At 57.6% G+C, this 12,878-nt stretch overlaps 2 protein-coding genes and 1 long non-coding RNA gene across 4 annotated transcripts in view; 2 read left to right on the top strand and 1 right to left on the bottom strand.

Annotated features, from left to right (window-relative positions):
• Positions 1-1,099: 1,099 nt before the first annotated feature.
• Positions 1,100-5,909, bottom strand: PDE6G (phosphodiesterase 6G). 2 transcript variants are annotated; one of them, XM_037737188.1, is made up of 4 exons: positions 5,355-5,909; positions 2,777-2,979; positions 2,182-2,222; positions 1,100-1,754 (listed from the first exon to the last, which is right to left on the bottom strand). In XM_037737188.1, exons 2-4 carry the CDS (start codon positions 2,920-2,922, stop codon positions 1,678-1,680), a joined length of 264 nt encoding a protein of 87 aa, XP_037593116.1. In that variant the 5' UTR covers positions 2,923-2,979; positions 5,355-5,909; the 3' UTR covers positions 1,100-1,677. The 2 variants fall into 2 exon arrangements, with proteins under 2 accessions (XP_037593116.1, XP_037593117.1); XM_037737189.1 differs by lacking the exon at positions 5,355-5,909 and adding an exon at positions 3,175-3,315.
• LOC108301683 lies at positions 3,851-9,973 on the top strand. The gene is made up of 2 exons (XR_001823967.2): positions 3,851-4,151; positions 9,806-9,973. It is a non-coding gene; the product is annotated as an uncharacterized LOC108301683 (long non-coding RNA).
• Positions 9,974-11,270: 1,297 nt separating this feature from the next.
• The window catches only part of CCDC137 (coiled-coil domain containing 137), an 8,031-nt gene continuing 6,423 nt past the window's right edge, over positions 11,271-12,878 (top strand). The window contains exons 1-2 of the mRNA XM_017524877.2: positions 11,271-11,779; positions 12,255-12,388. Of these exons, the coding sequence (XP_017380366.2) occupies positions 11,271-11,779; positions 12,255-12,388 (643 nt within the window). The remainder of the gene's footprint in view (positions 11,780-12,254; positions 12,389-12,878) is intronic.

The following is a 12,878-nucleotide window of genomic DNA, read 5'->3' as shown; positions in this document are numbered from 1 at the left end:
CTGCTGCTCGGCCTGCTTGCACGGCTCCTGCTTCCCCTGGATGTGGTGTCCGGAGCCGGACCCCGGTCACAGATGGCCATGCTTTTTGTTTTGTTTTGTTTTGAGACAGGGTCTCACTTTGTCACCCAGGCTGAAGTGCTGTGGCAGAATCTCAGCTCACTGCAGCCTCTGCCTCCCCAGCTCAAGCGATCCTCCCACCTTAGCCTCCTGAGTAGCTAGAAGTACAGGTGCCCACCACCACACCCAGGCAATTATTTCTGTATTTTTTTTTTTCAGGACGGAGTTTTGCTCTTGTTGCCCAGGCTGGAGCGCAGTGGCGTAATCTCAGCTCACTGCAACCTCCGCCTCCCAGGTACAAGCAATTCTCCTGATGCGGCCTCCTGAGTAGCTGGGATTACAGGCACACACTACCACGCCTAGCTAATTTTTTAGTTTTTGTAGAGACAGGGTTTTACCATGTTGTCCAGCCTGGTCTTAAACTCCTGAGCTCAAATGATCTGCCCGCTTTGGCCTCCCAAAATGTTGGGATTGCAGGTATGAGCCACCGCACCCGGCCTCATTGTTTTCAAATAGAGACAGGGTCTTGCTATGTTGTCCAGGCTGGCCTTGAACTCCTGGGCTCCAGTGATCCTCCCGAGTTGGCCTCCTAAAATGCTGAGGTTATAGGCATGAGCCACTGCACTCAGCTATAGATAGTTTTAGTGGGCGCTAAGTACGAGCTGGCTGGGCGCTTTGGGGGAGTTGCTGGTATCACTGTGCCTCAGATTCTCTCTTGTGCAGTGGGAGTAGGAGCTCTGGCCTCATGGCATGTGGTGTGAGCCATGTCCAGTCTTGCCTTCTTTGTGAGGCCTGATCCAGCCGCCTACACACTTCATTGACTGCAGCCCCTGAGTGTGCACCAAGGCCTTCTGCCTTGACCCAGCCGTGGCCTGATATTGCATGTCTCAGGGCCCCAGCAAGGCTCAGTGAGGGTGTGATCCCATGAGCTGTCTTCCCGCTCAGCCCGGCCAGCCCCTCCACTGCCCACCCTTTCACCCATGTGCTCCTGCTCAAGTGACCCCACCACAGGCCCTGTCCCACGCACAAATACACGACGGACAAGTGAGGGCACACTAATTTTATTTTGAAATAGGGACTGCAAGGGTGGGCTGTGTTGAGAAGGATGGCCTCCTGGTGTGATGAGCCTGGGGCCTCATCTGCTCACCAGACACACCCTGGACTCCTGCTACATAGCATGTCCAAACCAAGGGCACCCACCTGGGAAGGGTTCCAGAGAGGGGGAGCTTCTCTGCACCCCAGACAGGAGAGGAGGCTGGGGTATGGGAGCACTCTGGGGAGACCCTGCCCTACCTTTCCAGCTGTGAGAAAGGGATGATCCGGGGTCCAGCAGGCTCCTGGGTTGGGGCCACCTTCCCTTCTCCCTAGGAGCGGAGACTCGCCAACCCTTTCTGTCAGGACTCAGAGGGGGCCAGTGTCTTGGGATGCTAACCACTGAGCGGGCGTCCTGGAAGGAGGTGGTGGGCTACTGCTGACTGGTATTAATATGTAGGGGGACCTGAGGTTGCAGCCCCACCCCGGTGTCCAGGTGTCATCTGGGCTAGTGAGGGGTCTCAACAGGAATCCCGAGCAGGGTTCGAAGCACAGCAGGCAGCGGTGGGGAGGACCTGGGACCCTCATCTAGATGATGCCATATTGGGCCAGCTCGTGGAGCTCCAGGTGGTTGAAGGCCTCCCACGGGCAGATGACCGTGATGTCTGTGGGAGAAAGGGGCCCTGGATCAGGGAGGATCCCATCCCCCTGGACCCCCATCCCCTGTGGCTGTTTCCCACAGCACAGGTGTAGCCCTGCATGTGCTGAGCGGGGACGTGTGGACCCGGCTGGGGCCCTCCTCCTGGGACACACTGGCTGTGGGGGAAGGAGGGTGGGGCTTGCTGAAGGGGGAGGAGTCAGCAAAGGGTTCTGTTCCTTCCCGGATCCCTCCCCTCACCTGGTCCCAAATGGGAACAGCCCCACCCAGTGGATCTGCAGCTCAGTGTTGGGGGAAGAAGTGAAGGACAGGCTGGGGTCCCTAAGTGAAAAGCAGGGCAGGTGGGGGCCGAGGTGGGCTGCAATGGGCCCAGGTGTGCTGGGTGTGCCTCGGGGGACCCAGCAGACCTCGGCATGGCACTGGTGGCATCGTACCTGTTCCCAGGCCTTCCATTCCAGGGATGTCATCCCCAAACCTGCAAGGACAGAGCAGTCAGGGACATGGCCGGGCCCAGCCCTGGCTCAGTCTGGCCGAGGCCCGAGGTCATCTCTACCCCTCCTAGAGATGAGGCATTTGGCTGGGAGTCCAGTGGGCAGAGACCCGCCTCCTCCCCAACCTCCCGAGGCTTGGTGGGGCCGAGGGGCTTCCTCCACAGAGCCAGGGTGTCTGCTACCCGGAGCCTCACAGGGCTGAGGCCCAGAAAGGAGGAGCAAACCCTGGGGTGCAGGGCAGGTGCACGCCTTGGTGGAGCACGGAGCGGGGTGTGGTGGGTGCCTGGTTTGAGTGTGGATTTGTGAGGGTGGCTTGTCTGTGAGTGCGCCCCTTGAGTGCATGTGGAGGTGGCTGTATTTTCCCAGCAACGTTGGCAGTAGCATCTGGAGCGGGTGACTCCGCCCTGCCTACCCCCACTGTGAGCCTGGGACCACTAAGGCGGGAAAGTGCCCAAGGCCCTGCCGCTCCTGCTCCTTCCTGGAGTCCTGGGGGGCCGCCTCCTCCCTTTCAGAGGCCCTCTCCCCCAACTCTGCTTACCCTTGGACGCCTTTCTTGGGGGGCTTGCTCTTGAACTGCCTGGTTTGTCGCTGCTTAAATTTGGGGGGCCCTTTCCTGGGGGTGACAGGTCCCCCGACCACCCTGGTGGCCGACCGGAACTCAGCCTTGGGCGGCTCCAGGTTCATGGCGAGGCTGACGGAGATGCTGCAGCACCCTTGGCTCCTGGACTCTCCTGCTGCGGTCTGGGGACAGACCAGGCCCGGGTCCCAGTTAGCCCTCTGGCTTCCAACCCCGTGGGGGTCTCAACCCACCGGTAGAGGGGCTAAGCCCCAGCCCCGCCAACTCCAGCATCACCCAGACAGCCGCCCCTGTGATCCGCTCTGGGCAGCCAGCCTGCCAGCTCTGCTTCGGCCCACCGCACGCTCCCATTCCCCCACCTGGTGGATGTGCCCTGCAATGCTGGCCACATACAGCTCCGGCCTCTCCCCTGCATCCCGGCCTCCCTTACCCCACCGCACAATCCACAGCAAACCCAGCCCGTGTCCTCAGGCCCTGAGCCTGCAGTCCTCAGGCGACCTCCTGCCCCATCCCCCGCATTCCCCACCCCAGGAGAGCATGACTGGAGTGAGCATCCAACTGCTGCTCAGTGGAAAGTCCTCTGGGGCCCCTGCTGGGACTGGGATGAGACCCAAGTGGGCCCCTCCCCCGCTGCCTGGCTCTGCAGATGAGCCCGCCTCTGAGCTGCCCTTCCTGATGGTCAGTGGGCTGCCCATCTCACGCCCCACTCAGGGAAGCCTCCCCTGAACCCTGCCCAGCAGTCACTGCGTCCTCAGGTTCTGATCGTTAGCCCTCATTCCAGGCTGGTGAGTGTTGCCCAGGGCTGTTGCCCTCTGACTTTTTTTTTTTTTTTTTTTTTGGAGACAGAGTCTCACCCTGTTGCCCAGGCTGGAATGCAGTGGTGCAATCTTGGCTCACTGCAACCTCCGCCTCCTGGATTCAAGCAGTTCTCCTGCCTCAGCCTCGGAGTAGCTGGGATTACAGGCATGTGCCACCAAGCCCAGCTAATTTTTTTGTATTTTTAGTAGAAACAGGGTTTCACCGTGTTGACCGGACTGGTCTCGAACTCCTGACCTTGTTGTAATCCTCCCACCTCAGCCTCCCAAAATGCTGGGATTACAGGTGTGAGCCACCGTGCCCGGCCCTTGCCCTCTGATTCTTGCTGATGCGTTTATTGCTTTCTGCCTGTCTGTGCTTTGCAGTTGGGGTGCTGTCAGTTACTTTCACCCACTCACGGAGATATCCCTGAGCCCGTCAGCACCATGAGGGGCACCCCGAAGTGCTGACAGAGAATGACCCACAAAACAGGAGGCAGGGTTCCCAGGCAGGGCACCCCTGGAAAAGAGGCCTGTCTCAGGTAAGTGGTTCTGAGCTGTGAAGCCCTGCTTCCCCCGAGGCCCACTTCATAGAGGGACAAGCTGAGGCTCCAGGAGGGTGGGCGCTAGGGGGTGGGTCTCCCCTGCTGGGGGAATCCCCAGGCTCTCTCTGTGCCTGGAGCCAGCTCAGGGAGCAGGGTCACTCGCCTGGCATGGCGTGGCTGAGTGGCCTCAGCTGCTCCGGACGAGGCCAGTGTCCTTGCACCACTGCACAGGGTGACCTCTCTTCCTCCTTTCCCTAGGGCCTCTCCCCAGATGCCCTAAGCCCCAGTGACCTGGGCCAAGGGCAGCTGAGCTTCCCCTAAGCCTATTAACAGCAGAGGGGTATTCCTAATCTCCCAGCGAGCTGCTGCCAGCAGCACATGTGCCGGAAGATTCTGGAAGGAGGCACATGACACACACAGGGGGGGCTTGTCCACACTGGATGCCCCAGGGACCACTTCTTCGCGTCCCCTTTCCTGCCCCTGGTCTTGTGGGCTGAGATTCCTGACTCTGGCCCTGGGCTGCCACCAGCTGTTAGCCGAGCATCAGGCATGGGAGTGACCAGAAAGCAAGGGCAGATGCCCCTTCTAGGGAGGAGGACTCTGCAGGGGGTGCTGGGCACCTGGGATGGGGGTGGACCCTGCCCTGGCACCCTCCCTTCCTAAGGCTCAGCTTCTGTTCCTGGGACCAGCACCAGCCTGTGCAAAACCAGGACTCAAGAGCCTGGTGGTCCCAGCTGCTCAGATTCCATGGTACCCAACCCTCGTGTCCCACACAGCACAGGCCTGGCTAACTGCTACCCCAGCCCCGGAACATGGGCTGTCCTGAGCAGCTCTGGGCCCTGAGGGAGCTCCAGCCATCAGATGCCGTCCACGTGGAAACCGCTGCCTGCGCTGCCCTGGCCTGACCCAGCCTGTGACTGGCGTCCACTCAGTCAGCTGAGCCCATGTGGCCTGAGGTTCCCAGAGCATCGCTGGCCTGGGGATGGTGGCAGCACTGGGTACCATGGGGGAGCAGAGGACATGGTTGGCTGCGTCCTTTCTGAATAATGGGGTGGCGGGTACGCTCTGCAGACCCGGACCTCAGGCGCGGCGGTAAAAGCCTGTCGGCTCCCCGGCCCCTGGACAATGAATGGGCTGACCCACGCTAACTCACTGGGGAAGTGGCTGCCAGGAAAGACAGCGGGGTTCGTCATGACTCACCAAGTGCAGGACGGGTCTCAGAGGGCCACGGTGTGAGTGCTGGGCCTTCCTCCGCAGCACGCCAGCCCGGACATTTATCTTGCTGCTCCGTGAGCTGATTAGGCGTCTCAGTGCCACGCTAATGAGATTGTTGGTCCCCAAGGGAGGGCACCACTATCAAAGGTTCTGGGGAGGGGGAGGAGGGGCTCAGGTGCCATCAAGGGCCCCAAGGAAGGACACCCGGCAGATGGGGCTGGGACAGGGAGAGAAGTGTGACCTGGAACAGCCAGGCTCCCGCAGCCGCCCATCTTCCAAACAGAAGCAAAAGCAGTGGCTGCTGTCTTGGGCAAGCCCGCCGCCTTTCCTGACCCCGCCTGACATCAGGAGAGCCCACCTTTGTGGCCTCCTAAGCCCAGTGCAGCCTGGCCTTCACCCGCCGCTTTGGCCTCGAATCTTACCACTCTCACCCCAGAGCCTCCGCACCTGCTGCTCCTGAAATCAAACAGGAACCCCTCTTACAGGCCTGTGGGTCCCCCAAGCATGGAAACAAGGACAATGTTGAGTTCCTTCAAGGGCAATCCAGGCACCCAGCCAGCCCTGAGAAGTAAGTGAGCAGCCGATCTGCAGGAAGGTCACAGGGGTTTAGAACAACAGCCGACAGCCAGAGTCCTAAGGGTCTCCACAGAAGCGAACCATGCCATCTGAGCAGGTGCCCTGAGTTGTTTTTCAGAAACTGGGACCCCCACCAAAGGGGTGCACTGGCAAACATCTCAGATGAGCTGGAGCTGAGGACTGACTTCTGATCACCCTTCTCTTACCTAGGTTTCTTCCTGGGGGCCCTGGAGGAGGCCACGCCCACAACCCCAAGCTAACATCCTTTACTGTGTATCCCAAAGTTTTAGAAAGCTTTGCTTCCATAACCAACACCAAATCAGAAAACCTTCAAATCCACCTACGACCTGTGGGCCCCGGCTTCAAGGTCTCCTTGGTGTTTATGCCAAAACCAATGTACAGTCTCTATGTACTGAGTTATGACTTTGCCTGTGACCTCTGCCTCTCCACCTTTAAAAACCCATAACTGGGCTGGGCGTGGTGGCTCACGTCTGTAATTCCAGAACGTTGGGAGGCCACGGCAGGCGGATGAGGAGCTCAGAAGTTCAAGATCATCCTGGCCAAGATGGTGAAACCTCATCTCTACTAAAAATACAAAAATTAGCCAGGCATGGTGGCTGGGACCTGTAATCCCAGCTACCCAGGAGGTTGAGGCAGGAGAATCGTTTGAACCCGAGAGGTGGAGGCTGCAGAACTCAGCAGTCCACGGACTCGCTTTGGGGATCCTGGAAGCCAAAAAGATGGACCTGGGTCTTTGGGTGACTTGGTGGGGAGTGGCATCCCATGAGCACAGGATGTGGAATCTGATGTCAGGGATTCTTGCTGAGAAAAGGGCATCGGCAAGGCCAGCCAGCAGAGGGGAATTCATTCACTGGCTCAGTGTGTCTTAGATAATATAATCGCCTTAGATGACATCTTAGCTGAGCAGGCAGGAATGTATATTCTTGCAGATCCCACATTCTGTACTTATACAAATGAATCTGCAGAAATTAAAATCTCATCGAGGTGAAATTAGAGAACAGGTCACTTGGTTATGATAGGTTTCCCTGACTGTCACTGAGGACTGTTTTTCTTCCTTGTTTTCTTACATTTCTTATGGAATCATCCATCCTTTCAAGATTGCTAAAGTTAGGCACGTCAACCTTGTTACTTTTTTTTTTTGAGATGGAGTCTCGCTCTGTCCTCCAGGGTGGAGTGTAGTGGCTCGATCTCAGCTCACTGCAACCTGCCTCCCAGGTTCAAGCAATTTCTCCTGCCTCAGCCTCCCGAGTATCTGGTACTGCAGGTGTGTGCCTCCATGTCCCACTAACTTTTTTTTTTTTTTGAGACAGAGTCTCACTGTCACCCAGGCTGGAGTACAGCAGTGCGATCTTAGCTCACTGCAACCTCCACCTCCTGGTTCAAGCAATTCTCCTGCCTCAGCCTCCCAAGCAGCTGGGATTATAGGCGCCTGCCACCATACCCAGCTTATTTTTCTATTTTTAGCAGAGACGGGGTTTCCCTATGTTGGCCAGGCTGGTCTTGAACGTCTGACCTCAGGTGATATGCCCATTTAGGCCTCCCAAAAATGCTGGGATTACAGGCGTGAGCCACGGCGTTCAGCCTCTTGCTAATTTTCAAGCTACATTTCCAAATCTTATGACAGTGAAAGAAATCTGACATAGCTGGCTCAATCTTGCTTCTAACACGACAAGCTAAATGCCTTTTTTTTTTCTTTTCGAGACAGGGTTTTGCTCTGTTGCCCAGGTTGAAGTGTAGTGACCCAATCACAGCTCACCGCACCCTCAACCTCCAGGGCTCAAGTGATTCTCCCACCTCAGCCTCCCGAGTAGCTAGGACTTCAGGCACAATGACACCACAATGGCTAATTTTTTTTTTTGAGATGGAATTTCACTCTTGTTGCCCAGGCTGGAGAACAGTGGCGCGATCTCAGCTTACTGTAACCTCCACCTCCTGGGTTCACGCAATTCTCCTGCCTCAGCCTCCCTAGTAGCTGGGATTATAGGCATGCACCACCACACATGGCTAATTCTGTATTTTTAGTAGAGATGGGGTTTCACCATGTTGGCCAGGCTGGTCTTGAACTCCTCACCTCAGGTGATCCACCTTCCTCAGCCTCCCAAAGTGCTGGGATTACAGGCGTGAGCCACTGTGCCAGGCCTATTTTTTTTTGAGAAAAAGTCTCACTCTGTCACCGGGCTGGAGTGCAATGGGGCGATCTCAGCTCACTGCCACCTCTGCCTCCTGAGTTCACGCGATTCTCCTGCCTCAGCCTCCCGAGTAGCTAGGAGTACAGGCATGCACCACCACGCCTGGCTAATTTTTGTATTTTTAGTAGAGACAGGGTTTCACTGTGTTGGCCAGGACGGTCTTGATCTCTTGACCTCATGATCTGCCCACCTCGGCCTCCCAAAGTGCTGAGATTACAGGCATGAGCCACCGATCCCAGCCTTTTTTTTTTTCTAAAGTAGAGATAGGGTCTTGCTATGTTGCCCAGGCTGGTCTCAAATTCCTAAACTCAAGGCATCCTCCCTGATGGGCCTCCCAAAGTTGCTGCAATTACAGGCATGTGCCACTGAGCCTGGCCATGCCTTTAACTCTAAGACAAAGGTGATAACCTTCCCTTCCTGAAACTAATCTTTGCTCAGGGATGGAAACTGCCTTTGTAAAACCAGTAAAAGGCCACAAGGCTAGGATTATGGGAGGGGCCTGAATTCTATTAAAATGTAGGTGTAGTTAGGCAGGGAGAGGTAGCAGATCACTAGTTCAAGAGATCGAGACCATCCTGGCCAACACGGTGAAACCCTGTCTCTACTAAAAATACAAAAATTAGCTGGGCATGGTGTCAAGCGCCAAGAGTCCCAGCTATTCGAGGGGCAGGAGAATCACTTGGACCCAGGAGGCGGAGGTTGCAGTGAGTCAAGATCACAACACTGCACTCCAGCCTGGCGACAGAGCAAGACTCTGTTGGGGAAAAAATTAAAGAGATAAAACAGGAAAACAGGTAGGAAGGGTCTTAAAACAAAGTCCTACCCCAGGCCGAAGGTCCAGAGGCCAGGCTGCCTTTCCATAAGCCTGGGCTCTGTGACAGGGAAACACAGTAGAGGGTGGGGCAATGCTTCTGGGTGTCCCTGAGGAGGGTGGTGAGGCTCGGCTGTACTGGTGGAGAGGTGGTGGCTCCAGGTTTTGGAGCTAGTATCTTGCCATTCTTTTTTTTTTGAGACAGAGTCTTGCTCTGTCACCCAGGCTAGAGTGCAGTGGCGTGATCTTGGCTCACCGCAACCTCCACCTACTGAGTTTAAGGAATTCTCCTGCCTCAGCTTTCTGAGTAGCTGGGATTCCAGGCTTGCACCACCGCACCCAGTTAACTTTTGTATTTTTGGTAGAAACAGGGTTTCCCCATGTTGATCAGGATAGTCTCAAACAGCTGACCTCGTGATCTGCCTGCCTTGGCCTCCCAAAGTGCTGGGATTACAGGAGAGAGCCACCACACCCAGACACGTCCTGCCACTCTTACCAACTCCTTTGGGACCTGTGGCTGAAGGATTTGGAAGGACTGCTTCCAAGTAGTGCTTGGGCCACTGAGGGCTGATTTGCACCTCTGCCAGACTGGTGGAAGGGTCCCTGAGGACCCCAGCAGGGGACTGATGGCGCTGGACAGGCAGGCACTTCCAGGCTGCCTGTGAGCTTCTGTGCCTGCCAAAGGCTTTGCCACAGCCACTCCAGATCAGATGGCCCTCCCTCTGCTGCATGCTAACAGCAACCCGAGCTGGCCTTTGCCAGGACTTGGGGGAAGCTGGGACCTGCAGTCACTGTCACTTGAATGTTCAAGGAACGGGGGTCTTATTTTACCCTCACAGGGGGTGACGGCTGCAAGGGTCTGGAGATGGACAACGCCGACCTGGACCTGCTTGCTTTGAAGACACGGGCCTTACGGACAACTAGACAAAAAAACCACCCCCAAAACAGAAGCCTCCCATCTAACCAACACAAAGAATTTATTTTTTCTCAGAAGTCAATAAATCAATCCTCCTATTCCCGTTGGACACAAGGAGTCTGTGGAGGGGTGTGAAGGGAGGAGGCTGCTGCTGCTTCCTGGACTCCATCCAGGGGAGGGAGTCTAGCAGGGCTGGCTCAACCTCTGAACTGGGTGCGGAGTCGGATCTCCATCCTGAGGAAGGCCTTGAGGTTCTCATCAGCCACGTGTTCCTCCAGGGCAGCCAGGGCCCGCTCCCCACCATCCTGGAAGTGCTGCAGCAGCCTGTCCGCGTATTCCACCCACACGCAGTTGGGGCAGCCACTCATGCAACAGTTTGTGGGTGGCTGAAGCTCGGGTGGCAGAAGGTCCTGGGGCTCTGAGGGGCCCCTGCTGGGCAGCTCAGCCTTAGGTGACCCAGTGCCATCCATACCTGCTTGGGAGCCCACCTCTGTGTGGTCTGCCCCGAATTCTCTGTGGCCATGAGGGGCTTGTGCTCTGGGATGGTGCCTTTGAAGAAAGCTGCCACCTCCAGGAAGTCTCTGGCAGCAGTCCTGGCTGGAGAGCCGGCGAGTCCCCTGAGGATGCAGACAAACATGTGATTCTCCAGGAAGCTGGTGAGGCCTTGTCTACCCCCAGCTCTGGGAACATGGCAGCTCTCACCTCATTGGGCAAGTGGCTGCATGCCCTTCTCAGCTTTTCACTTCCTGCGACTTTAGACATATTATTTCATCTCCCCAGATTCAGCTTCCCCATTGTGAAATGGAAGGTATGAGTATGACACGGTGTGACTGATTCACAAGAAGTGTGGGGATCAGGGCCTGGCGCCGGGCGTGCACTCCAGCAGATGGTGGGTGGGTCGGGAGGCGCTTGCCACCTGCAGCTAAGACAGCTGCTCTGTGGACAGGCGTAGGGGGAAGCGGTAACCCTGTAGGCTCCTGGCCAGCGCACCATCTCTCTACCAGTACAGCCAAGCCCCGCCACCCGCCTCTGAGGGACCACCCGGAAGAATGGCACCACCCTTTATCCGAGTTTCCCTGTCACAAAGCTCAGGCCTCTGAGGTCCCTCTCATCCCAGCCTGAAGGTCCTATAGGCAGCCTTCCCTCCCTCCCCCGCTCTATCTACCCGGGATCACCGCCCGACACGCTACGCACTTCATTTATTTCTCTAATCCTGCGAGGAGCATCAGCTCCTTGTCCACGGCCAGTCCCCACAGCCTAGGAGGGCCGCACACAGTAGGCGCTCGGCAGATACCGAGGAACAGCAACGTGGCCGTTCACCGGGCTGCTTCCCCTCCCGGGGCTAAGGGCCCCTCCGCAGATTCGGGAGCGGAGGCTCGGCGAAGTGGATGGAGGAGAGGGGCGAGGACCCCTCTGGAGGGCGGCCAGCGCGCGGTCCTCCCGGCATGCGCGGGCCCCGGGACAGTGGCCTCTCGGACGTGCCCTTCAGCGCTGCCCAGACCCCTCCAGGTACTTGCCGATCCACGGGCCGCGACCGCGGCCGCCCAGCCACCCCCCGCCACGCTCCGCAGCAGCATCGCCCGCGGACCAGGTTCCGGAACCCGGCCGTGAGCGGCAGCTGCTCCGGCCAATCCCAGACCTGCAGACAGTCGCGCCGCTCCAGCCAGCGTGGGGCAAGCGCAGGAAGCGGAAGTGTCGATCGTGGGGGCGGAACCGTGCAGGAAGGCGGAAGTGGCTTCGCCAGGGAAGGTCCCGGCGTGGAGATGGCTGGAGCTGGACGCAGAGTAGCGATACCCAGGGCGCCGGAGGGTCCTGAGAGTTCTCGGCGGGCGCGGCGGCGGCAGCAAGTGCAGCCGCTGGGGAAGCAGCGCACGGCCCCGTGGCCCGGGCTTCGCAGGTGAGTGCGCTGCCCCGCGAGGCCGCTGCACTTCCCCGGAGAAGGGGATGGTTTGAAGGCTCCTCCCGGGATCCCCTAGGGAGCGTTCGCTCCGACCCCTTCGGTGCCCTCCTCTGTGCCCGCGGCCCACGCTCCGCCAGGATCGGTTGAATGAATGGAGGCTTGAGCGAGTCCCTGGTTTTGCTTTTCCCGCGCCCCGGCGTCCAGTCCTTGTGGTTCTGGACTAGGTCTGGGCGGACGGGCCTCCCGGGCTTTCGGAGCGCCTTTCTGCCTCCTGTCCCGTGAAGAAGCGCGTTTGTTCAGGGACAGCCACTGGGTGAGACCGAGAGGAAAGATCCTTGTTCCCTGGAGTGGCTCGCACCGCAGCAGCCAGGTGCGGCCGCTGCAGATTCTATTGCCAGACCCAACTTCCGTTTCTCTTATTCTGCTTATGCTTTATTTGGGATGCCTCTTACCCCCGTGTTGTTCTTCCCAGCAAAGAGAAGAAGAAAGTGAATTGCAAACCTAAGAACCAGGACGAACAGGAGATCCCTTTCCGGCTCCGGGAGATTATGAGGAGCCGCCAGGAGATGAAAAACCCGATCAGTAACAAGAAAAGGAAGAAAGCGGGTGTGTGCAGGCCCATGCTGGGTGGCAGTGAAGCTTTGGGTGTCTCAACCCCCCCCATCACACAAATATTTCAGAACGTTTCAGGCAGAGGAAGTATGCCAAGACCTAGTGCTCAGATGGTGGGGGAGCGTGGCCAAAGCGAAAGCAGCGGGTGGCACTGCGGTTCCAGTGGAGGCTTGGAAGGAGGCTGTGCGGTGGGCAGGGAGGATCTGTTATGGGACCTCAGGAGCCATGCTAAGGAGTGTCGTTTTTTTCCTCCCAAAAGTAGCGAAGATCCATCAAAGTTTTTAGTGGAGCATGGCCAATTCATGTTTACCTTAAGCAATAAAATATCACTGAGTAGGCCGGGCGCGGTGGCTCACGCCTGTAATCCCAGCACTTTAGGAGGCCGAGGCGGGTGGATCACGAGGTCAAGAGATCGAGACCATCCTGGTCAACATGGTGAAACCCCGTCTCTACTAAAAATACAAAACATTAGCTGGTCATGGTG

This window comes from Cebus imitator, unplaced genomic scaffold, assembly GCF_001604975.1.
Source record: "Cebus imitator isolate Cc_AM_T3 unplaced genomic scaffold, Cebus_imitator-1.0 Scaffold36, whole genome shotgun sequence".
NCBI classification, from domain to species: domain Eukaryota; kingdom Metazoa; phylum Chordata; class Mammalia; order Primates; family Cebidae; genus Cebus; species Cebus imitator.
The sequence above is the reverse complement of the archived record's forward strand: the minus strand, read 5'-3'. Positions and strand labels throughout refer to the sequence as shown.